Source organism: Melampsora larici-populina (assembly GCF_000204055.1).
Source record: "Melampsora larici-populina 98AG31 unplaced genomic scaffold MELLAscaffold_64, whole genome shotgun sequence".
Lineage (NCBI taxonomy): Eukaryota > Fungi > Basidiomycota > Pucciniomycetes > Pucciniales > Melampsoraceae > Melampsora > Melampsora laricis-populina.
In genome coordinates this window covers 254,595-279,409 of record NW_006768828.1, presented here as the reverse complement: position 1 = coordinate 279,409, position 24,815 = coordinate 254,595, and the positions used below count along the sequence as shown (strand labels likewise).

General features: G+C 40.6%; 4 protein-coding genes across 4 annotated transcripts in view; 1 reads left to right on the top strand and 3 right to left on the bottom strand.

Annotated features, from left to right (window-relative positions):
- Positions 1 to 1,916, bottom strand: part of MELLADRAFT_68240 (uncharacterized protein) — a gene marked incomplete at both ends in the record, with an annotated part of 2,500 nt that extends 584 nt beyond the window's left edge. Inside the window, 6 exons of the mRNA XM_007416752.1 lie at positions 584 to 898; positions 1,016 to 1,284; positions 1,354 to 1,500; positions 1,594 to 1,650; positions 1,756 to 1,832; positions 1,894 to 1,916. Coding sequence (XP_007416814.1) covers positions 584 to 898; positions 1,016 to 1,284; positions 1,354 to 1,500; positions 1,594 to 1,650; positions 1,756 to 1,832; positions 1,894 to 1,916 — 888 coding nt within the window. The remainder of the gene's footprint in view (positions 1 to 583; positions 899 to 1,015; positions 1,285 to 1,353; positions 1,501 to 1,593; positions 1,651 to 1,755; positions 1,833 to 1,893) is intronic.
- A 269-nt stretch (positions 1,917 to 2,185) lies between these two features.
- MELLADRAFT_112310 (uncharacterized protein) lies at positions 2,186 to 2,617 on the top strand (the record flags this gene model as incomplete). Its single annotated transcript, XM_007416816.1, has 2 exons — positions 2,186 to 2,267; positions 2,337 to 2,617. The coding sequence occupies 2 exons, from the start codon at positions 2,186 to 2,188 to the stop codon at positions 2,615 to 2,617; spliced, it is 363 nt and encodes a 120-aa protein (XP_007416878.1).
- Positions 2,618 to 3,501: 884 nt separating this feature from the next.
- On the bottom strand, positions 3,502 to 7,359 carry MELLADRAFT_112309 (uncharacterized protein; the record flags this gene model as incomplete). Its single annotated transcript, XM_007416796.1, has 6 exons — positions 3,502 to 3,650; positions 3,823 to 4,919; positions 4,975 to 5,786; positions 5,884 to 6,257; positions 6,899 to 6,960; positions 7,262 to 7,359. 6 exons carry the CDS (start codon positions 7,357 to 7,359, stop codon positions 3,502 to 3,504), a joined length of 2,592 nt encoding a protein of 863 aa, XP_007416858.1.
- An 878-nt stretch (positions 7,360 to 8,237) lies between these two features.
- Positions 8,238 to 10,824, bottom strand: MELLADRAFT_68238 (uncharacterized protein; the record flags this gene model as incomplete). Its single annotated transcript, XM_007416751.1, has 4 exons — positions 8,238 to 8,306; positions 8,468 to 9,326; positions 9,596 to 10,419; positions 10,516 to 10,824. The coding sequence occupies 4 exons, from the start codon at positions 10,822 to 10,824 to the stop codon at positions 8,238 to 8,240; spliced, it is 2,061 nt and encodes a 686-aa protein (XP_007416813.1).
- Positions 10,825 to 24,815: the final 13,991 nt, after the last annotated feature.

The window sequence follows — 24,815 nt, the reverse complement described above, 5'->3', positions numbered from 1 at the left end:
TCATCATTGAGATGTGGGAGCTTGGATCGGATGAATTCAATCCTGGAATGCCAGTCGTGTTTGATGACGTTGGTTTGGGTGGTAAGAAGCCAGGGCGGTTGCCAACATTAGGATTACTTGAAGGCGCTTCTGAACTAGGAGTTACTTGAACATAAGATCCCGTCGTTGGTGGTGCATATCTACTATTCTGTTCACTTTCAATCTTACGCTTCTTCGCATCTCGATCTTGTCGTTCGTCAGCTTCTCTTCTCTTTCGAAAAATTTCATCTTCGCGTCCAGCCAGACCATCTAAAATAACTTCAGTTCTCTCCAAGTTTAACTTTCCACAATCAGTAAGATATCCTCCCATCTTGGCCAAGTTAGATTTCCAAATCTTTAAAAGGGTGTCCACAGCTCCTTCCCGAATCTCAAGACTTGGTAAATGGGGTAAGAAATCATTTCCGACGAAAAAGATCAAGAGAACCCAATCATCGATGGCTCGTTCAAGATCGAATGGAAATGGCAAGCCAGGTAAATTGAGTTCGATAGTTAAATATTCTCTCAAAGTCGCGACATCGAGAAAGATGAAAGGTTTTCGCTCCACCGGCTTCTGTTTGATATCGAATTCGTCGGCCTTTTCTTTAGGTTTGCCTTGACATTGACTACTGTGATGACCTGGTTGCCCACAAGTATAACAACCACGACCTTTCTTTTGATCGGCAAACACGTCTTCTCTCAAAACCTTGAAGTGAGGTTCATGAGTAGCTAAGGAGAGCATAATCAAATCTGCGTCCAAACCATAGATCACATGAGATGTGTTTGGATCGTAGCTGGAATGAGTCCGTTGTCGTCGTATGAAGTCCATGATCTTGTGTTCTCCTTCACCCGGAACTGATGCATCCGAAAGAATCACTTGTATCTGAAAATCCAGAAGAGTAACATGATATCAGTATTCAAAATATTATAGCAGGTAAAGGAGTTGATGCGCAAACACAGGGTCATTACAAAGATTAGAAAGAATGAAAAATCAATAGACCTGCTTCCACCCTGGATCAGTGTTCATCTTATGAACAATCCAATAACGTAAACTTTCCGTCAAGAGAGTCATGAAAGGGGTACCAGGAGTGATAGCATTACTATCCCAAGCTTTCTTATCACTTTTGAATTCTTCTGAAAGTTCTTTTCCCATCGTTTTCCATTCTTCAATCGCTGCTAATTTAGCTTCTTCTTTTGTTTGTGCTTCTTGTGCTGCTCTAAATCGTCTTGATCGTTGTTGATTCATTTTAGCTCGAGGTGCAACTCCATCTTATGTCCATCGAAAAGTTGAGATCAGTTTGAAGGTAGTTTCGATGGTTTGTAAAATAAATAACTTACCAATAGCAATCATAAGTAGTTTACGTGGTCTGACCATATTAACGACTCGTTCGGTGTATTTGAAGACTTCGATCATCATTTCTTCTTCTGTCTCTGGAGGTTTTTTACCCTCAGGATGAGTACAAGGATGTACGATACCATTCATATCTAGGTATAGATTGTCTGATTACGCCCACAAGATGAATCGATGGTTGGGTTAGATAAAATCCATTTCATAAAAAAGTCTAGTGGATGACTAACCAAACTCGACCCCATTTGGATTCCTCTTACTCATATCAAGTGGTGTTTCTTCGTATCCTGTTGTGTTTTTCCAATCAAGGTTAGTATGCATTAAATTCATGTTTGATAGATACAAATACAAGTCAAAGAGTTCAAAATTGACTCGCAGTTAGAAGAACAGACCTCCTTCGACTTCAGTCCTTATAGGTACATCTTCAATAACTTGTTCTACAATTTTAGGATATTTTTTAGATAACCATCTGTAAAATTCAAGTAAATCAGTTTAAGATATCTGAATAGGGTATGTAGTTGTTCACTAACCTGAAAAGGGCTGGTACACCCATTTTGTTGAGAAGATGGTGAAGGAAGTTGAATGCAGATTAAAGACGAAGTTGACTTGTAAAGTTAACAAACCTGTTCCATATTTACTTCATGGGCGTGTATGCGACACAATACATTATCAAAAACTACAGAAACCCACAAAACAATAGTTTGAAGTACTCAACTTGGTTAGGGTTAAAAGTCATTCATTCCGAGTTCATCCAATAAGTTGATCATCAGCATCCTTCGACGAGATACACTCTACCTCTCAAAATCACTAAATATCACTATCATGTTCTGCACTGCTGCTCGTCATGCTAATCATGTACACAAACCTTTGATTCGATTTATTGGTAAACGATTTCAAGATAGCAGTTGAGTCAAACACTCTCAAAGCTTTGGTATCTTGATCTCATTCGATGTTGAAAAATCCTTTTCCACAGAACCAACTCCAACAGGTCCACATCCAATGGCACCTACCGATATTAAGGAAAACTTTTCAAGCTTTTTAGATCATCAACGTCAACCTTCTTCAACTTCACCGCAATCTAATCCTAAACCTTCATCATCATCATCAAATTCAAATTCAAACTCTCGTGTGATTGTTTATGATGACATAAGCGAACTTCCTTATAGTTATATCAGACCATCACAAGAAGAAATTGAACTGATCAATGTGAGCTTCCCGGTTTATTTATTCTTGGGCTTGAGTTGTTTGTTTTAACACATCTTTCTTTTCACAGGGAGGTGGAGTGGTGAGGTGAAAATAACGGATCCACTCGACTCTTGGATCCTAGATAAAACATCACAAATCAGTTGTTCTCATAAAGATCTCCCTTTGAGTCGATTGATTGATGTTGGACTATCTAGTTGTTTGTGTGACTTGGTTGTTTATAAGCGCCTTGAAGTCGTACTAAGGTTTAATGGTGACATTATCATGCTCAATCATATAGGGAAATGTTTTTTGTATAAATTCAAGTGGTGCTCATGTTGTGTAATCATAAAAATTGAATGATTCCTTTGTTGTCAGGTTGACTGCTATCCAAAATGACGTCACTGGGTTTGCTTTCTTGAGGCTCAAGTGTCAGTCTTGATATCTAGAATAGGTTGGACTACATACAATTTTTACATTGTCTTGTGCACTTTGTAGCTCACAGGTGCTCATAAATAAGTATGAAAGTCCAATAACAAAGAATCTGGAGCTACCAATCTATCAGTTATTCAAGGTACAATATGACTCCAGCTTAGTCCTATCAGAAAAAATGGTTCTATACAAGTTTTGGGTATTCTTAAGCTGAATAATTCAACATCCAATTGATTTTATTTTCCTTGGGTAACCTGATCATCTGGTAGATGAAAGTAGGACAATGCATACAACCTTGGCCAGAGTCTTGGTGTACAACATAACTTCAAGTACAGGCATGCCAAGATTTTGATTTCATCATTAGAGTATGCATAAGTGGTGCTATGAGAATAATTGGTGCCAAAATTGTCAAAGAGGAAAATGGATGTGGTATGAATATATCGCACCATTGGTATGCGATGGTAACTTGGATGACAAAGCTTTTTGCCTCTGAACCTGCTCATTCTCAGTATCAGAATGAATCATCATAACTCGGGCTTATTGGTCCTTGTTGTAACCAAGATTATCAACTGGTCTTCTACAATGACATCAAAAGTTGGACTGTGATCTTGCGAGAGCCTATCAATCCGTCTCTCGGCTTGATGAGCTGGATTGTTATCCTCTTTGAGTTTTGCTAGAGATTGGTAAATTATTACATCATCATTACTCAGCCTTATCAGTTCTTGTTGGGATCAAGAATTCTCAACCGCTCTTCTACAATGTTATCTAGTTCGGACTGTATATAAAACTCCATTCCCCCTTCTCTCAGCTTGATGAGCTCGCTTGTTATAGTATTCATTACTGACTAGGATATTTCAATGGTCTTACCCTTTTTGCAAAAATCAATAACGTTCGCACAAATAACTCATCAGCACTATAAGGCGTCAGATGGTGGATCCAGTGAGCTCGTTTCTGACGCATGAAAGCTAATACGAACGTAGCCGCCACTCTTTCACGTCTGCTACTATATGATAGATGTTTTAACCAATATACTGTACCATCGAAGACGGTAAACCGATCAAAGAGATTCGTAAAGGCTCTGCTTCTGGGTCTTCGAGATGAATACTTGTTTCCAGGTATTGGCAAGTTTGTAAATTGAGTATGTGGAAGATCTTCTAATCCTTCCATTAACCAATCGTAGCCTTCACGAAGATCTCCTGCCATGTTGTGAGGTGAACCGTTAGATGAAACAACTTCAGAACAGATGGATAAGATCTCTAGATAATTATCCAACAGGTGTCTCATATTGTCGGTGAGATATGATTTATAACGCCAATTGATACAATTTTTTGAAATTGTATTCATAAATTTTTCAATTTCAGGTTGAAAGGTATCAATCAATACCCTAGGTGAAGTTGATGGATGATTTGAAGTGGGCACAAATGTACCAAGTTTTACAAAATCATCAAAGAAGAATGTCTCCTTGTATGGTTTTTCTTGAGGCCAAAATTTTCCGTAATATCTTTCAATGGCTGATGTTGATTCATGATTTTCGATATCGACTGGATCATTACGTATATCTTGATCTTTACGGTGTTTTTTGAGTCTCGGGATATGATGTGTTTCGGAATCGAGTACAGGAGTTGTAGGGGTCCTGAATTGCAACCTCGACGACTGCTGATTCGAGGGAGTTGATGAGTCCGGGGTATGAATGTCGGTATTTATTGACGGGGGATATGTTTCTACTTGACTGACAAATCCGTCATTATGATTATGATGAGGTCTTGTCCTGGACGATTGTGGTTCAAGCCCAGGAGGGTGAACGGGGCGCTTGAGTATTCCTGATTCGAGCAATGAAACTGGTCCATGTTTTGTGGGTTCTTCGTGCGCAAGACTAGCCGGTGATGAATGCTGAAGGCGCGAAAATTTACTCCAGGAATCTTGCAAGCCACTATTGACCAAACTGAGGATCAGAAAAATATTGGCAAATCTAATCAATTTCGGTCAGATGCACTCACGAATAGGAAGATCGCTCCAATTTCTGCTCTGCCTCTGAGGCAGGTAATATAGACTGTGTACTTTGAGGTGTGTCATGGTTGGAGTCTTCAAGAATTTCCAGAGGCTGTCTTTGGTTTGCGACAGGAGAAATAACCGAAGTGGAAGGTTGCAATGAACCGTCATGAGAGATTGGTTTGGGTTTGTTGTTGACGATTTGAGAGCCAAAAGGTGTATCAAAGATGACGTTCTGTCCAAGGATGTGAGCGAAGACATTTTCCGAAGATTTGACCTGATGCTCGGCAGTGTTTTGGTGACCGGATGATGAGAGTGGAAGACCAACGTGAGATGCATCCAAAAAGGCCAGAGGGTCATGCGGGTAGGTATTGTGCACTTCCGAGTGGTCCCCTAGCCCCGTGACGCTATCGGAGGGATTTCCTAAATGGAGGCCATCATTGTGTTGAACTCCGTCGAAGTCGGCTGCACTGAGTTGGTCAAGCCACCACATCGGATCTGCCTCGATTCTTGGAAGCTGGCTTACGACATGGTTTAATTCGCTGTAGTACACTGAGTCCTGCAGTTGGTCTTCGAGGTGTCCCGACGTCCCCCCTCCAAGATTGTCCACATGGGTGGCCGATAAAGGTGAATTCAACGTACTTGACTCGCGCCAAGGAGATTGTGTCCGTGGACTTGAAGGTGATGTGTTTGACTGAGGGTGCTCTTTTCCTGCCTCCTGATTTATTGGACGTTGTTCCAGACTCGCGACTCCACTCCAATGATCGGGCACTAGTCTGTCGCGCGTGTTGAAGAGATATTTATTCACTTGCCAAAGAGACTGCACTTCGTAGCAATGAAGTTTTTGAGCAAAAGAGATAGTCAAAGATTAATTTTGTCTTGATAGGGGAGAAGATAAATTCAACTTGTTCGCTGACACTCTTGCCATATGCATCGGTATAAAAAGTTTCAATCGGTGTAATGTGACCAGTAGACTGAATATTGTTGGAAGTAATCACTGTTCCGGGTGGGTTGAACGTTATTCCTGATGGATATCTTGTTTCCGTTCGAGCACCTTCCTGCGGTTGAAGTGCCTGATCCCAAGATTTTAACAAGTAAGACCATGGTTCTAAATGACTCTCCGTGGTTGCAACAGGATGACCTATCGTGTTAGATAATTCCCTGACGCCCATAGCTGTCAGGAATATAGGCCAACTAAACAGCAAGGCCGTCGTCGGAATTGACTTCATGTTGGCTAGATCCACAGTCCAGTCGCTTGATGCCTGATCCAGAGTGCCTGCTGGTTGTGATTCTGGGAAGCATCGCAGCCCACTCGATGGCGAAGCAAAGTGACGGAAAAGGTGAAAACCGCGGAAACATAGTGTCCACCCCTTGTACTATGTAGCAAGCGCGTTGGTTTCAGCAAGCCAAAGATGCAAGACGATACGTTTTGAAGCTATCAAGACCCATTCAGTAAAGCAGAATCGATGCCCACATTATGATAACGGGATAAAGGTTTGAAATCGAAACCACTTTGCTCTTATGTAATGACCTGCAGATGCGAATCGATCAGGGTTCTGCATGTTGAATCTTGATACATATCTTGATGTTGTTCAATGAGCTTCAATGTTTTGAAATCCCGATCATAGCTACATCAAATGATAAGTATAAGCGCCTCTCCTGTGGTTCGAGAATCAAGATGGATAACTGATATGTATATGTTGGACCTCGAAAATGATAAGAAAGTTTCTTACTACCTTAAAGAAGATGAAACTTCAAAGGTTAAATCCCACTGAGAACCATAAAATTCAGTCTTTGCTGTGTTTAGATTGATAATGTTTGGGTCCCAGAGATTTAAAGGAGGGAAAGATTTGTGGTATGCCTGGGACAGCAAGTTGGTAAGTTAAGATCTCAAGGATTTTGCCTTTGAACCTGCACATTCTCAAGATGTACCTGAAGAATTCAAAGTGTTTCTAACTTTGAACAAGAAAATCTGAATTGCATTATGAGAGCTTCTAAATCATGAGATGACCAATCATCATAACTCAGGCTTATAAGTCAATAGTGATGATCTCCAGCTGGGAACAAAATTATCAACTGATCTTCTCTTTTACAAAACCCCATTAACACTCCCCTGGGTTTGATTCTTGCTTTTTATCCTCCTCCTTTCAAACTAAAATGTTTCAATGGTCTTTTTGCTGAGAATAATAAAGTTTTGGCGTATAACTTTGAGCTCTTAGCATTTGAGAGAGTTAAGTATTTGATCCAATGCATTCATCTGTGATGCATGAATTTTGATGCATGCTTGGCTCATACTTGTTTCCAGGAATTGGTAGCTGTTCAAATTGTTTTTGTGGACACTTTGCTAATTCATTCATTCTCCAGTTATAACCATCACAAACATCTTCTTCCATGTTTGAAATTAAACCAAGAGATGAAACAACTTCAGAACAAATAGTTAAGATGTCCAATTGATTATCCAAAAGTTTGCTCATACTGTCCTCAAGACATGGTATATGCTGTGTCTTGATAAATTTTATTGAGAATAAGTCAAGAAATTGTTGAATTTTGTGTTGATATGCATCAAGGCGCTATTTCTGAGCGCCTACGTTGAATTTCCTGGGTAGGCGCTCAAACATCGTGCCTACATTGCAAATCAGACATGTGGGGCTCAAAAATTTTGAAATTTGAATGAATGACTACAAACTGACATGTCCTCAAGGCTAAGGCTAGCGGTTGTTGACTGAAAAAATTCAAAGGTTCAACAAACAAATTCTACTTTGCCCCTCAACAACTACACAATCAAAACAAGCAAGCCAGAAGACAACTTAGTCAGATACATTGACCAATCCGGCAGTCTATTCAATATCATCCACAAAGATATCACAGCTAAAATACTTGACAAATTGTTTACTAAAGTTCAATCAATGAAGTATCTTATCTCGAAAGAAACAAACAGATGTCACAATTTTGAAGGAAAAGACAAAATTGTAAACTAGGAGGTGTACGGCCTTACAGATGGGATGATTTGATTCACTGTTTTTCTCCAGGATTGAATCTTTGAATCAAGTTTTGGAACACAGACTGAGGATTGAGAATTTATTGATAGTTCTTTTGAGTTTTCTAAATGTATGTCTTCCATGTCTACATCTTGGAACTTATTGGATTGAAGAATAGAATGAAATGAGAAATCAAGAGATAAGCAGAATCAAAGGAAAAAACATCTGACTGTTTGTTTCTTGAAAATGGTTACGGTAAGTAAAAGACAATAAGAGGATAAAATGCTACATAATTAAATGATCTCGCAGTAAGACTCGGGAACTGTGCCATAGCAAACATGAGAAATGAAATGAAAATAAATCTAAGAAAGAAACACATGTAATGAAATCATTTTCTGTGCCTCTTTCAAGGCAGACAATAAGATAAGAGGATGAATTCAAAATAACCCCATTAACCCTTCTCTTGTAATAACCTGGCTTGTTATGCTCTTCATCTTGGACTAAGATATTTTAATTCCCTTACCCTTTTTGATAACATCAATAAAGTTTTGACATATAATTTGTTAGCGGTGTGAGGAGTTAGATATTTGATCCAATGGCTTCGTTTTTGACACATAAATTCTAAGACATACTTAGCTCCCACTCTTTCCCGTTTTCTTTCAAGTACTCTATAAGATAACCAAAATACAGTACCATCATATACAGAAAGACTATCAAACGTTTTTGCAAAATCATTCGTATCTGGAATTGGTGTTTCAGATGGATGCCTGTCTCCATCATTTGTTGATCCCTCGGATTGCCTTTGTGGAAGTCTAGCTAATTCATCCATTATCCACTCGTAACCATCACGAACATCGTCTTCCATCTTTGTATTTAAACCAAGAGACCAAACAACTTCAGAACAGATGGTTAAGATTTCCAAGTAATTATCCAAAGCTATACCCATGTTTTCTTTGAGAAACGGTGAATCAAGCTCATGGATACGATCTTGTGAGAATGAGTTTATAAATTCAAGAATTTTAGGCTGATACGTAGAATCAATCAATTCTCTAGGTGAAATTGGTTGATGATCGGGATTTGATAGAAATTCCTGACCAAGGTTATCTTCAGAGTTGTCCAATAATGCCTTCTTTTTCAAGATTTCTCGATACCAAGCTTTTCCGTAATATTTTTGTATAGCTTTAATTTTTGTTTGATGATCTAATACTGGATCATGAGATATACGCCCTTCATTTCCATGCGGTTTGAGTTTTGAGTTAAAGTTTCTTTTAGAGGAGAGCAATGAAGTTGCAGAGGGGTTGGATTGTAACCGCAAGGGCTTCCCATTCGGGGGAGTTGGTGAATCCGAGGTATGGATTTCAGTACCTATGGATGAGTAATGACTTTTCAGCTGACGTGTGTATTCTTCTTTGTTATCGAATGAAGGATTGCGATGGTTTCTTTTCCTGGAAGCTTGATATTCAACTTCATTGGTCGGAGATGGACGCTTCGAATGTCCTGATTCAGCCAATGACGCTTTGAGCCCGCGCCTGGCCGGTGACGGATACTGAAAGAGCGGGTTGAATGTGATTGGTGAATCCCGCAAGCCACTATAGACCGATGTATTATCAGAAAAATAATTTCAATATCAATTCTGGCCGGAGATACTCACGAGTTTGTAGACGAGTCTGACACCTTTGCCTCTGAAATATGTGATATAGGCTCTGTGCCTCGAGGTAGTCCATAGGCGAGATGATTGAAAGCATGTCCAAGAGCTTCAAGAGGCTGTCTTCCGTTTGCGACAGAAGAAATGGTAGGAGAAGAAGGATCTTGCGATGGAGCGCTGCGCGAAATTGGTTTGGGTTCGGTGTTGACCATTTGAGAGTCAAAAGAGGTATCAACTCTCTCGCTGTGTCGCAGCATAGGAGCAAAATTATTGTCTGGAGCTTCCAATGCATGCTCGGCAGGAATATGATTGCCTGATAATGATCGTGAGAACGGAATGTGAGGTATATTGAAAAATGACAAAGGGTCATGAGTGTAATCATTGTGCACTTCTGAGTGACTCCTAAGCCCTGTGATGCTATCGTAGGAACTTTTTGATGGAAAGCCATCATTGTGCAGACCTCCATTGGAGTCGTCTGCCCTGAGCAGGTCGAGCCACGACGGCGGATCTCCCTTGATCGATGGAATCTGGCTTAAGACATTGGTCAATTCGCTGTAATATCCTGGGCTCTGGAGCTGGCCTTCGAGGGGTTCCCATGTCCCTTCCCCAAGGTTTTCCATGTGGGCGTCCGAGGAAGGAGCATCAAAGAGATGCACTTCAAGCCAATTAGGAGGTTCCATGTGAAACCTTGAATGCAAAACATCCAACTGTGTTGCTTCCTCTACCTCCTGATGTATTGATTGTTGTTCTCGACTCTTCACTCCGCTCAAACGATCGAGCACGAGTCCGCCGCGCGTATCGAAGAGATCTGTATCCACTGGCCAGGGAGACTGGACTTAGTAGCGGTGGAGTTGTTAAACAAATAAATGAGTCATATATTATTTTTCTCTTGATAGCCAAATAACAAATGCAAGTTGTTCACTGACACTCTTTCCGTGAGCATCGGTGTAAAGATCATCAATTGGTGTGATGGGACCAGTAGACGCAGTGTGAATCTTGTTGGTGGATGCAGTCGCCGCTTCGGGCGTGTCAATCGGTATGCCAAATGTATGAATTCTTTCCGCTCGAGAAAACTCCTGTTGCCGTAGTGCCGAATCATACGGACCCGGTCCTGTCAAGTCAGCCCACGGTTTTGCATGGCTCTCCGTGATTGCAACAGGATGACCTATTGTGTTAGACAAATCCCAACGGCTCATAGCTGAAAGAAATGTAGGCCAATTACACATCAAGGCCATTGTCCGAGTTGACTTCATGCTGAATAGATCCACGATCGGGCCTGATGTCTGTTAGTCGTGGTTTAAATTGATTTTAAGACTTGAGGGATTCGGTTGCCCAAGTGCGTCTGAGAATACTGAAAATCTAGCATGATTGCTGAGTAGTCTCGGACAACATCAGCTCTTTACGCTCTTTCACCAGGTACAGGCTATGCAAGTGGGAAGAGCTCCGAAGCTGTCGTCCGGAGATTCCATGCAGGTTTTATCCGTTTTGCAGGTATCCTTTAGCTTCATGACCCACACCCTTCAAAGACACAACGAAGTATTTGAAACAAGTAGCACAGAACTGTCAATAGACCATTGTTTGTGGCTCCAAAATGCTTCAGACCACGCATGATTCGTGTCACTACCGAGCCTTGTAACTTTACTTAGCTTGAAGAACAGCATGCAAACTGCATTACCGAGAAAGCAAACTCCCGAATTCCTGCCCTTCATTTATCACTCACGAGGGTTACATTGGTACAGTCCGGGGCACCAGGGTCCCTTTGGCAACAAAAAGGTTATGCTGAGTTCCTCGATCGGTGAGGCAATAATCGTTTTGGACGTATTCCTCACCAAAGAATTCAAAGATGAAAACGTGAACAGAACATTGTTCATTTCTGCACAATGCTTTTGGATACGTGTTGTCTTACTTTTCCCTGTGAGGTGATAATCAAACCCAAAAATGCAATGGTTTTTGGTTGGAGTTTGCTGTGAGGTTTGATGAGAGTCAATGAGAGTTACAAAATTTGAGGACACATACAGGAGAACATGCATACATAATTTGCATTTTGAGGTTTGGGGTTTGTCCTCCACCCTCTTCTCTCGTCCATCACATGTATGCGCTTTTGGCACACTTTTCTGCTTTCTATTTCCTTTTGATTTCATAGAACACTTTTTGTAATCAAATGGATCTTATCCAGATCCATCCCAATCAACTACATGCTCACTATTGTATGCCAAATCCATCAGTACAGGATTTGGCCACCTCAATTCCTTAAGAGTTGTATCACGACATATATATCCCTGTTGTCTTATACCACACATATTGCCTTGTTTTTACTCTGTAGGAGATATAGGACTATTTAAAGTTCCTCTCTTCCCCTTGGAATGGATCCTCAAGTTACTTCTTTGTCACACTTGCCCTACCAAGATTGCAATAGAATCAGAAATGTATATTTGTGTGTCTTAAACCTTTTTCCTAACCCTTGAATCAACATGTATTTTGATATGAAAGAGATCATCAATCTGTTCCTTTTTTTAACTTTTGCTTCCCCTTTTATCTCCCTCCAGACCTCACACTGTAAGATATAAACCTACAGAATTTTCAAAGTTCCTAATAGACCCAGTTGTGAGTTTTTTGAATTCCCTAGCTAGTTATTCAAACTTATTGCAACATCTCCTTGATCAGTTAGAGTTCCTGATAAGCGTCTTTTTCCAAAGAACACACACATGACCCCAGTATTCAATATTTGGAAAACACCATGACATTTCAGGCTGTTCCTTATTGAAGAAATCTTACAAAAGACCACTGGGTACATTTCTTTTTGAAGAAAAACTTGAAATCACATGTATCTACTAAAGAGACTCTGATCAAGTCTTATTCAAATACTATATAAGAATCTCTTCCATTCTTTTTCAACAAACCAAAATCATCAATGGAGTACAACATTGGTTTTTATCTACATTCCTGCTGAGGACTTGAAACTCATCAAAGTACAACAAACCAACATTGATGCACAAGTATAAGCTCAAGCCATGATCAGTGAGCAATGCAATCAAAATCAATGTGACCATCAAGAGCTGGCCAACACAAAAGACCACATCTACCAGCTCAAAAAGAACTTACCCAACCCCTCAAACCAGCCTCCTCCTTTGAAACCCAACATGTTCCGTGCTGAACCTCACAAGTTTGGAGGTTGCCAAGATTTCAGATCTCATTTCTACCCTGAATCTGGATGGGTGAGATGATAGGAACTTATCTGAATGAAGAAAGACAAATGTTTTGGCACAAGGTTTGTGATCCCGCCAACAGCGGCCACCACAAAAAACTAACAAGACTTTTGCCACCAGTTGATAGAACAGTACAACTGTAGTATGCTCAAAGAAGAAATAAGGGAGAAATTGAAGTTATGTTACTACATATAAGGGAGATGTAAATGATCACATCCTCAAGATGTAAATGATTACATCCTCAGATTCAGAAACCTTGTCTGTCAAATCCCAGAAGTCGAACTCTCTTTCATTGAAACATATTTTCTCTTTCTTGACAAACTCTCAGCTGCTCACAGACAAGATATCAACGGAACTGACAACAAGAAAGAATATGACCAGGAAGTCTTTTACACAGCTGCTTGTCAAAGTGAAGCAACATGTAGATAATCAGCGCAAGATTCAACCAGACAGCAAACAATCAAATGATCAAAGATTCAACTCAGGCTGCAAGTTCAGTTTCCACAAAGATCCCTTCAACAATCACTGCACTCCTAATGCTTTTGGAAAACCACCCCCTACCACCAACTTGGTTGTTCCTATGGACTTAGACCCGGCAGAATTGAGCAAATTCAAGTGCTACTAGTACAAGTGCCATGAAACCAGATACTTATCAAGAAACTGCACCAAGAAGATTCCTAACAACAAGCACTCACATGACAGGAACCCTAGAGGTGACAGAAGAAAACCTAATATGCTGCTACTTGGTCTGGTTCAAGCCGTCTGAAAACCCAAATTTCTTTCCAAGACCACAAATTGCAAGACTTCAATGCCTTCACCACCCTCAACACCACCGTTGCTACGCTCCGCTCCGCTATATCTCACTTTTTCACGAGCGTAGTGATTTGGCGCTATGAAAAAGCACTAAACGCTACGCTATATTTTATGAGGCACTACGAGTTTTCAAAGCGGTGCGGTTTTGAAAACCGCTCCGCTTTGCTATGGTGGTTTTTTAGACGTGGCAGCGCTTCAAAGCGTGTTTGGGCAGGGGTCACATGTTCAGGTAGATTTTACGAGTCTTAAACCGTGATTTGATTACGCATGTGTTATAAAGGGCTTGGTTGGTGGAGTGGGGATTAAAAAAGAAAAACAGGACAACTTTTTTTGTGTTTTAGGCTTATTTTGAAGAACACGGAGAGGAAAACAAGTTTTTTTGGGGGCTTTTGGGATTTAATGTTATCCTGGAGAACACGCACAAGCATTTGAGTTTTTTGAGTAATTTTATCTAGGATAGGGAAAAAGTGAAAAGAGAATTATTCGAGATAAATCATTTTCTAGCCTTGGTATTTGAATTCTCATAAGCTTGAAGATAAGCCGCAGCTTCTGCAAATATACCTGAAAGCGAAATCTTGGACTTTAACCATTCGCGTACCCCGACAAGCCTTGAAATAGCCCTCACGGTCAAAGACGCCCGGCCAGGGACTGCAATATCCGCAGCCGAAGAGAAAGTCCTCTCGCAAGGACAGGTGGTACCTGATAGGCCGAGATAATCTCGAGCAATAGATGCAAGAACCGGAAAGTCCTTCTCGTGCTCCTATAAGTAGAAACAAAACCAATCAGAGACAGATTTGAAAGAGAGAGAGTAGAGGTTGGATGAACATACCTTCCACCACTCTAGTTCGGACTGATTAGCAAGCATCAGATGAGCTCCCTCAACATAGTCGGCATGCTCCTCACGACGTTTATCGGCGGGTGACTGAGCTGTGACCTGAGTTGTAAAAACATCGAATTGGGTAGAGTTTGGAGAGGGTGAGGTGGAAATGGAAGGACTTTGAGATACTTGATCTGAAGCGGAGTCATTAGGCTCTTCAGGCCAATCTGCAAGAGCGTTGTCGAAGAGTGTTCAAAATAACTTTTTGGCTCTAACAGCCTCTTCAGGGTAGTTAAGGTCAAAAAATCGAATTCTAAAGCGAGGGTTGAGGATTGTCGAGATCACAATCGCGTCGCAAGAAACCGCTTCCTCTTGGTAACCTTCAAGTTTTTTCCGCATCAACACCAGCATGGCCTTCAGGTCTGAGTCTTCGCAGGCGTCAATCAGGTGATTGAGCTCCAGAACCAACCGTGAGTATTCAGCAAGTAATATACAACCTGTGGGTAAATTGCCCTCCATCCGTTTGGTGGCATACAAAAAGACCTGCAAAGAGAGAGAAGGGTTGGTGAGCAGTCCAAAGTAAAAGCAAGAGACAAAAGAGAGACAAACATGTAGTATCTTCACCAGGGTCTCGATCGAGTCCCATTCGTCACCACTGATCTGCAAGCCTTGGTAATATCGAGTCTTGTGATCACTCAGTAGAATCGCGTCGACAACCTACAGATCAAGATGTTGTAAGAAACGGAGAAAGAAGGTTGGGATGGATAAGCGGAGAAAAAAGGTATAAAGAAAACTCACATCACGTGCATCGCTTAACCTTTTGAGGTAATCAGCATCAATGTTCCATTGCACTCCCCACCCAGAGATGGGAGAGCGGCCCTTGTACTCCATTTGCTTAGCCTTAGCTAAGAATTCTTGACGTCTTGCTGAGCTTCTGGTACACAAGCTGTTGAATTTTTTAGCCTAGAAAGAAGGATAGAAGGTTAGATTAGCAAAGCAAAAGTATAAGACATTGAAATACTTTTTGCTTACTTTACGAACAGCCTGGGCCATGTCAGAAATGCTCTCGTCCACACCATCTTCAGAATTGGAATTGTTGTCATCAAATTGTTCTTGATCAGGATCACTATCATTGTGTTCCTCATCTTCAGACGAGTCAAATTGGAGATTGTCATTGCCTTCATTCAAGGTCATAATGGGAGTCGGTAAGGTGATTCCAGGTGTAGTAGTAGGCTTGACGTGGCCAGCACGTAACCCTAGAGACTTGAGGCCGGCTTTTACAACCAAGCCGATCTTGCGTGTGTAACACTTGATCTGATTAGCAGATGCGTCCCAATCAGCCGAGTCTTTCGCATCCAAAAACATGCCGGATAACTCGTGAGCCATGGTTGCATTCGAGCTGGCTGAATCAGTTGTCTGAGCTAACATGTAATGAAGACAATGATCAAGGTCAGCTTGTTGAAGAAATATAGCATAAGAAGATTAGAGTCGAACAAAAGAAAAAAAAGACCTATCTTTTTATGGAGACCATTGGCAATCAAGAATCGCCCGACGGGCTGTGCGAGGAGTCGGCCTGCATGGTGCCACGTGACCAACTTGAGGGTGAGGTGGAGGGTCTGGAAGGTCCAGTTGTCGTCGACATAGGTGACAGATACACATATAAAAGCCTTGCGCCGACCTTTAGTGGTCCATACATCGTAGAGGAGGCAAAACTTGCCCTTATTAGTCTAGCAAAATGAAAACAAAACAAGTCAGTGTAGTCCAATCAGGGATTTAATTAATTGGTCAAACAGCTGACCTGAAGTTTCCTGATAACGGTTTGGGATAGATCTTTATAAATCGCCTGCGCTTTCTCGGAAGCCCAGGTGGTCCCTCGTATGGTAGCGTGTCGATTAGATAACTTAAAGGCAGCTCGTAGGGGAGGGTCGTTGAATCGAGAGAAGGGAAGGGCATGTCGCAATATCCAGATGACTAAGACAGTGTTGAGGAGATCAGCACTGAATGTTGATTGAGAAAGAAAACTATCCAGTGTCGCTTTGGGGTTGGAGGATGCCACTCGAACAATGTCGTCTTGTTGTTGTTGCCAAGTTCGAGGTAACTCTTGACCGGCCCTTATGGCGAGATGGCGCTTAGGGCATGCTGGTCGATCCTTCGCGCCATCTCGATGCAAGTATAGATTGTAATAGGATTGTTTGCCTCGGACAAAGAATTCGAGGCAGTATTTGCATCTGTACCTACAAGGATCGTCGCCACTCTAGGAGATTGAAAATGTCAGCAATCTTTGTATGAAACAAGTCAGGTTGAATAAAAAGACAGAAAAGATGCCATCACATACCTCGCCTTTCACGTGGATAGGATCCTCATAGTGCTCCAATAGTTGGACAACACGTCCAAGACGTGCCCGCCTGACTCCTGGAGTCTCGACAATTTCAACATCCGAATCTTGATCGATATCTAGACCAACGGGCACATTGTAGTCCTGTCGAGTGAAAGTGGATCAGCCATTAAGATAAGATGGGCAGTGAGATAGATAACAGTGAGTAAATATAAACAAAGTGAGGAAATACATACCTCGATCACGGTGCTGGACTTTTGTTTCTATTTCTTCACCGGTGCTGGACGGGATGATGAGTTTGAAACACTGCGAGAGGCCAAACTCTTACGCTTTCCTTTGCCGATGTTGACTTTGATTGTCTTGATCGGTCTCTTCTTAGATTTCGTGATCAAGTGTGATCAATCTTGACTGGTAGTTGGACTGGTGGGAGCGGGTGGCGCCTCAGATGCGTCTGATGCACCATCCTCGGTTGTAAAACCGTCAGGTTCCACACTAGGTAATCGAAGGGATTGACGGGAGCCGGGAGATTGTATGATGAATCCAGGTCGAGCCCGTACAGGGCTACAGGCTCGAAGCAATCTAGAGGGAGCTGAAGGTTCTAATTGAAGGGTTGTCTGAGTGTAGTTTCTAGTGTCGGCATTATTGGATGAAGGCATGATGTAATCAAGATAGAGAGATACAATGTGAAGTGGATCTATCGGTTAGGAATTGGGGTTGGAAAATGTTATACGAATACGAAGGTTAGCAGAAATCTAATTAATACTGTGAGGTAGATGCGAGAGAGAGGACTGACCTTTGTAAGCTGCTTTTATACTCGATTCCGAGGGATCCAATTGACAAGAAAACAGCAACATCATTCGATTTTTGTTTTCTGATGGCTTGGGTTCAGATTAGTTGTGACGGATAAGATGGAACCATGAGCTTGTTAGGTCGAATAACGAGGTTGTTAGGTGAGTTGATTGGATTAGTGAATACGAATATGAAAAAAGTGGGATTGGTGAGACGTAAGATAGATGGGAGGAGGTGGATAGTGGGATTCGTGATATCTGAGAGAGATCGAAGGAGGTGAAAGATGGGAATTGTGAGACGTGAGAGAGATCGGGTTGTTAGGTGAGTCAATTGGATTGGTGAATACGGATCTCATAAAAGTGGGATTGGTGAGACATAGATAGATGGGAGGAGGTGAATGGTGGGATTCGTGATATCTGAGAGAGATCGAAGGAGGTGGAAAATGGGAATTGTGAGACGTGAGAGAGATGGATGGAGGTGATCAATGGCCAAGTGAAGTGGTGCGATGGGGATACAAGGGTTAGGGGCATGATGAAACCCTTAACCCTTGGTGGCGCTTGGTCCACTATGGGCGCTATGGCGCTATAGGTTTTAAGTCGCTCGGGTTTGCTGTGAAGGCATATAGCACAGCGGAATACCGCTGTACAGAGTGCCAAAAAAAATCGCTAAAAATTTGACGTTTTGGCCATAGCTATAGCTATGGCTAAACCTCGCTATGTGGCCAAACCCATAGCTCGGGCGGAGCGGCCGCCCCGCTACCGCCCCGCTGCCGCTTTCTCGGGCGCAGCGACGGTGGCGTTGCCACCCTTGTTCAAGAAGCTGATGTACAGATGCTGAGAGATTCCCAGGAATATTAGAGTCTTGATGGCCCATGCAAATATGGTAGAGAATCCCTAGCCAAATACCAGCATAATTACCTTGAAGACCTGAGGGACATGAATGAGGGAGACTTCTGTGGTCTCAAAAAAGAATGTAAAGAGGTCAAGAAACTTGTTGAAGAAGCCTCAGACAGATAATTTTGTTGCTGTGAGTCATGGTATACCTATGGTTGTGAATATAGCCTGCCCACAGTTCTTAAAGGTCTTGACTATTTCAATCTAGACACATCTGACCTCAACAATGTCTGTTTCAAGAACCCACACAAAGAAGATGTGATTTCCAAGCCTGAAGTCACCTTAGCTCATGATCCAAATCAAGTAAACAAATTATATTACATGCACCTAGAAATAATCATCAACGGACACCTTGACAAGGAGAAGATGTGTCCCGACCAAAACTTGAAAGATGGATACCATTACCAACACACCAACACTATTCTCCTTTCATCAATTGAAGAGAAGAAAAATCTTGAGCTAGCTGAGAAAGAACTCAAGAATGTTGAAGGATGGAAAAAGATCCTGGGTGGAAGCTTCAAAAGCAAGAAACTGGAATACCTGGCGGTTTCAAGATTTAATGACAACATTGAAGCTCCTGTTGTTTGGGAAATCAATTCAATAGAAACAAATGAAATTAAAACTCAAACTGAAGATAGCAAAGAAAAATAAGAATTAGAATCTCAGACTTTTTTTGAAGTTGAAGACACAGACCGAAAGGATATCACTGACTTTAATATGGTGGATATTTCAACCCATGACACAAGCAAGTATACTTCATTACGTATCTACCCATGTTCCATCGGAAACATGCCTGTCAACACCATTATTAACACGGGCACTGCGGCAAATTACATTTCAGAAAGTAAAGTGAATGATATGAGAAGAATTCTGCCTCATTGTAACAAAATATAGTCTGTGGATGGTCAAGGTGTAAGACTGGCCACTGGAAGTCAAGAGATATGCAAAAAATAGCCACATTTGAATTCAAAATGGATCATTGTGAAAAGAACGGTGTGGTAATCAAAATATGAGACCAATCAAAAAAATCAAAAAAAATCGAATTTTGAATTACATCAATTATATTACATATAGTTTAATATTTACATCATTTTATCATTCAAACAAACTTATCAAGATAAGTATAAACTATTAACAAACAGATTACAAAAAGAAAGAAAGAAAAAAACACAAGAAAAACTCGAAAATAGAGGTATACAGGTTGGAAATGGTTTTTAGGGTAGTAATATTAGGTTTATGGGTTTAGTAGGGTTGGAATACGAAAGAGGAGCATTGTTTTAGTCAGCAACAACTTTAATCTTGGTGGTTGATAAGAGAAAATAGAAGTTATTAAGGAAATGGGAAAAAGTCGAAATTGGTAAACAAGGGTTTACAGGTAGTTTTACATATGTAACAGTAGTATTAGTAATGAATAAAGTTGCCAAGGGTGTTTTTAGGGATTTTCACGGTTGGAGATTACTGTGTAATGTTACAGAAGGCAAGAAAGGCTTAGTAAAAGGTGTGAAAAGTGAAGAAAATAGGTGAAAATAGTCGAAAATGAAGGTTTTCAGCTGATTACATGTGTCAAATGACGTCAGAACATGATAAGTAATAGCTCATTCGACGCAGAATCATCAAATTCATAATGTACAATCTTTAAATCATCAGTAACAGAGGTGTATGACAAAAGTTATAAGGAATCAAAGGATTTGATTACACATCAACAAGATCACAAATCATTAATAACAAGCAATTACATCATTGAAATGCTGAATCATCATAAGATCAAATCAATATTCATTCTAGAACATTCAGAACACAGCATATACACAGCATATACACAGCATTTGATCATAAGAATAGAGATTAGTCATGTTTTACTGGTCAAATTAGTAATAAATCTTATCAGATGATGAATAGAAGATCACATTACATCATAATAATGATCATAATGGGTTGATGAGGTACTGATGGCGAAATTTAGGAATGTAGAGAGTGGTTGAATCATTGGATCAAAGCTGTTTACCAGCATTTTAGTCATCTTTTGGTTTTTTAGATGGTAAAGAGGATTTTTTAAGAGCTGTTTACCACTTTAACAATTTGTATTGATGTGTTCATAAACTTGTGTCTTTTGTGCGAAATTATGTTTCCTTTCTTCTTCATCTCTTACATAGCATTAATCATTTTTATCATTATAAACTTATTAGAGCAGTACTAGGTCACTCAAATCAGCCCTTCATCAGAAGAGAAATTTGTTTTATGTGCTTTATATGACACTGTCATTCTGGAATAATATCAAAAAGATATTGAGCTTATTTTTCAACATTTTGACTCGACTGGAATAACACTTTAAATGTGTTGAGCTTATTTCTCTGGTGCTTTTTATCAAGATACTTTTCTCTTATTATCAAAGACCTGGTTATATTTCTCTGTTATCAGGAGACTTTAACAACAAAGTCCAGTTTGTTAAAGATTCACAGAAAGAGCAGTCTCAGACACCTTCTTTAGATCTATTATATCTTCAGATTATCCTCTTTCAAAGCACTGTATAGCCCTTGTTGTGCTATAAGTACTACAACGGTTCTTTTAGCTTTGAAGTAGATGCCTAGCACTGGGAGCAAAATCAATGCACACATACAGGTGAGCATTGTACACTTTCCTGAATTCTTCAAAAAAGATTTTCTTTTGTTCTGATTCCTTCAATTGATGATTGTAGTAGTGCTCAGGTGATCAGGCTGGCTGTTTCTTTGGAATGTTGAAAATGGTATAATTGGTGGCTTATTCTGGAAATTCAGAGAGTGATGGATTAGACCAGTTGGTCTGCCTTTACTGATAGTTGGCACAGGCTTGGAAACATTGAGTGGTATCATATATGGTGTTGCCGTCAAACCTGTGAAAGCTACCTTGCTCAGGAGTGATCACTGAATATTGAGGAAGTTTGCTGATGAGTCTTGCATGGAGGTGCTAAGTGGGTACAGTGGTGATATGTTGGCCACACCTTGCATGGTGTGAATGTATACCAGCATGGAGATCACCGTGGCTCCTCACAGAGGGAAGGTGTCCTGTTATGTATATTCTTGTGGGTCAGTGTGGATCAGTGTTGTCAATGACAAGTGGTTCTGATGGTCCCCCTTTTGGACAGGTGTGTGGGAATAATACTGAAAAGTTATTGCTGTGTGTATGTATTTCACCATATCTGTGTGGTGTTCCCTTGTCAATAAGCGCACACAAGTTGCCTTTGTGCCTCAAAGGCAGTCCCGTGTGCGCTTGTTGTTGAGCAACTGCCACAACTTCAAGGACACAGTCTTTGGAAGTGTCTAGCCACTAGATTTTAGCTGTTATAAAACTGCACAGCACGTCTGAGAGCATCCACTATGGTTGTGTTAACAATGTGATTTAGCATCAGTTCAATGCTAAAATACAGACAGGTCCACAATGGACCAGTTTCAGACCTGCAGTCCATATGAATGTGTCAAACACCAAATCTATTGTAATGGCTTGGTAGTTCAATATAGTAGAAAAATCACAGGCAGGTGTAATAGTTCCACTTTACGTTTTACATACACTAGGACCTAGGCAGGCTTGCCCGCCTTTAGATTTAACATTTCTCCCATATTAAGCACTTAATTGTGTAACTTGTTAGGAGCTGAGTATCTGCGCATGGCCAAGGTTTATGAGATAGGGATAGAGGAATGAGAACTTCAGGTTGCAAGATTAGTATAAAATGGCAACTTCAGTCTCAGGATAATGACCTGAAGGCTGAAAGGAGGAAAGGAACAGGATTATTCAAAATAGGAAAGTAATGGAAGATTCAGATTTGATGCAGTTATGGAACAAGGAAGTGCAAAGTTGAGTATGCAAAGTTAGAGCAGCCATTGGCTCAAAATTAGCAAGGGTGGCGGGAGAGAGAAGTGGAAAGGGAAAAATCTTAATACAGGAAGAATCATGTGCAAAATTAAAAACAGAAATGTAATTGTATAGCTCAGCCAAAATCCATAGAAGAGCAAAGTACCAATGAACAGATTGGAATCAATCAAGGAAATTCTCAAGACGCATTAAGAAGGTGTGTTCTGCAATCTATGTCATAGACTACATGTCCAAACTTAAAAGGCAAACATAATGCAAACTGACAGACATTAGCTGCACTAACACCAATAGCTACAAAAAGAAGATTAAGGCTTTAGCAATATAAGATTCCACAGTAAAGAGGTTGCAGGTATTTTTGTGGTCTAGTAAAGTTGCATGAGATGAATTTCCACTTGATATGAAAAGTGGTTGGCAGTTTTGCTTGATTTTTAGCGGAATGATAATTTGAGGGCGTTGATTGAAGTGTGAATACAATTGATGTAATAGGAATGAAAGGAGAGAAGAGTGATCATTCAAAAATGGGAATGCAAAAGTAGAGTGCGCATAGCATAAAATGCAGGTCTTGATGTAATTATTGGGGACAGGAGTGGCGAGAATATAATGAAAAAGGAAGCTGAATGCTTTTTGATGGAGGTAGTTGCAAAAAGTGAAAATCATGCTTTTTGGAAAGTAATGTTAGGGTACAATACAAGTTGCTTTTGTACAATACGGACATGTATGGGTTGTATGTGAGATTGAGCCTATCAGTGGATAAGACATAGTATGTGAGGCCTGAGGTTACCAAAAATCAATCTTGCTTTTATAGATATGTTATGAAAGGATGTACCAAACTTATAAGCATACAGTGTGTAGAAAAGCATAATCGCTTTTATAAAGCAACTTTGGGCAGAATGGGTAGATGTACAGTGTGTACACAAGCACAATAGCTTTTATAACAGCAATATGCTTTTGAAAATAGAATTTTTATAAGAGTAGCATGGCTACAAATAGAGCGTGAAAAGATAACAGAATGTATGAGATTTAGATTGTTAGATAAGCACTGTTGCTTCTGTAAAAGCATTGTTAATTTTGAAGACAAAGAGGTTTGGATTGTATATATAAGCACTGTTGCTTTTATAAAAGCATTGTTAATTTTGAAAATGACTGCTTTTCCACAAGAGAAAAGCATTGAGATATTGATGAGAGGGTGTTGATAAATTTCACCGCAAGGAAAAATGTATAAATCGGGAGTGATATGATTGAAGGATAAGTTGTTCAACACATTCTGCGGGTCCCATTGGTCAAACAACCCTTGGATCACCCATAAAGCAGATGTGTAAAGCCTGGCCCCCTGTAGTCTTGCCCTTAAGTTAATTTGTAGCATAAATGCTGGCCAATTTTTCAAGAAGGGGGGGCTTAGGGATTTAACTTTATGTACAGTCAATTTCATAAAGGTTGAACTTGAGGCGTTTTGAAACTCAAGAGGTGGTCCATGCTCCATCTGTGACAGGTATCAAAATTACCTGCCAAATCAAACAACATACAGTGCTGAATGCTTCAACAACCCCAGGGCCTTTATTCCTTGGTGGTGCAGCAGTCAGAAGCTGTGATTATGATGTGCAACTTTAATATTCCCATGTTCAACTTGCTGTCCTACTTTTTTTTGCCACCATTTTTGTCTACAATCAAAGATGGAAGCAAATGTGAGCAAACCATAACAGCATACTTTGTCCATTCTTTTAGTTCATGAAAACAAGCAAATCAAATATGAAAAACTTGTTAAAAAGTGTGTTGACTTAAAAGAAAGCCACTGGGGCTTGAACCCAAAAAGGCACACCTTTTACCAAACTTAACAAAGTCCCTCGCCAAAGGCCCGAGCCCCAGCGAGGGACTTACCGCATAAACTGGAATCCTGGCGTGAGAAGTGAGCTGTATTTGCTCCAAATTCTCTACATCTGTTTGTTTTTTTTGTCTCTCAATAAACATGTCTTGCAACAAAGAAAGAAGAAAATGGCAAGGGACCATTACATATGTACCAATTGCAACCTCCTTTCTATCTTGCTGGGAAGTTATCTTTTTGAGTAGTTGAAGATCAGTTATTTTGACCGCTTTCTGAGAAATACAGGCTTTGAGCCGGCTTGCCGCTGCTGAAAAATGAAAACAGACCTGTTTTTGATTCCCCAGTAGCCCAAGTTCCAGACCAGATTTGGGGGAGCTTGCAATTGGCTCATATGTAATGAATATTTGCCATCATCCTTTTATTTACCTCCGAGACCTGTTTATTTAGGAACAAATCGAAGAATTCAAAGTAGTGTTTTTTGTGCCAATACAGGCTACTTCTCACGTCAGGATTCTGTTCTATGCGGTAAGTCCCTCGCTGGGGCTCAGGCCTTTGGCAAGGGACTTTGTTAAGTTTGACCTTTTACATGATGTTTGTACCCATGTGCAGGGCATTAATCCAACTCACTACATGCAAAGTGGTGACGCCACGGGTGTGGGGTCGCACTGACCCCAGATTGAGCCCCAGCTTTTGCAAGACCCCCCCTTG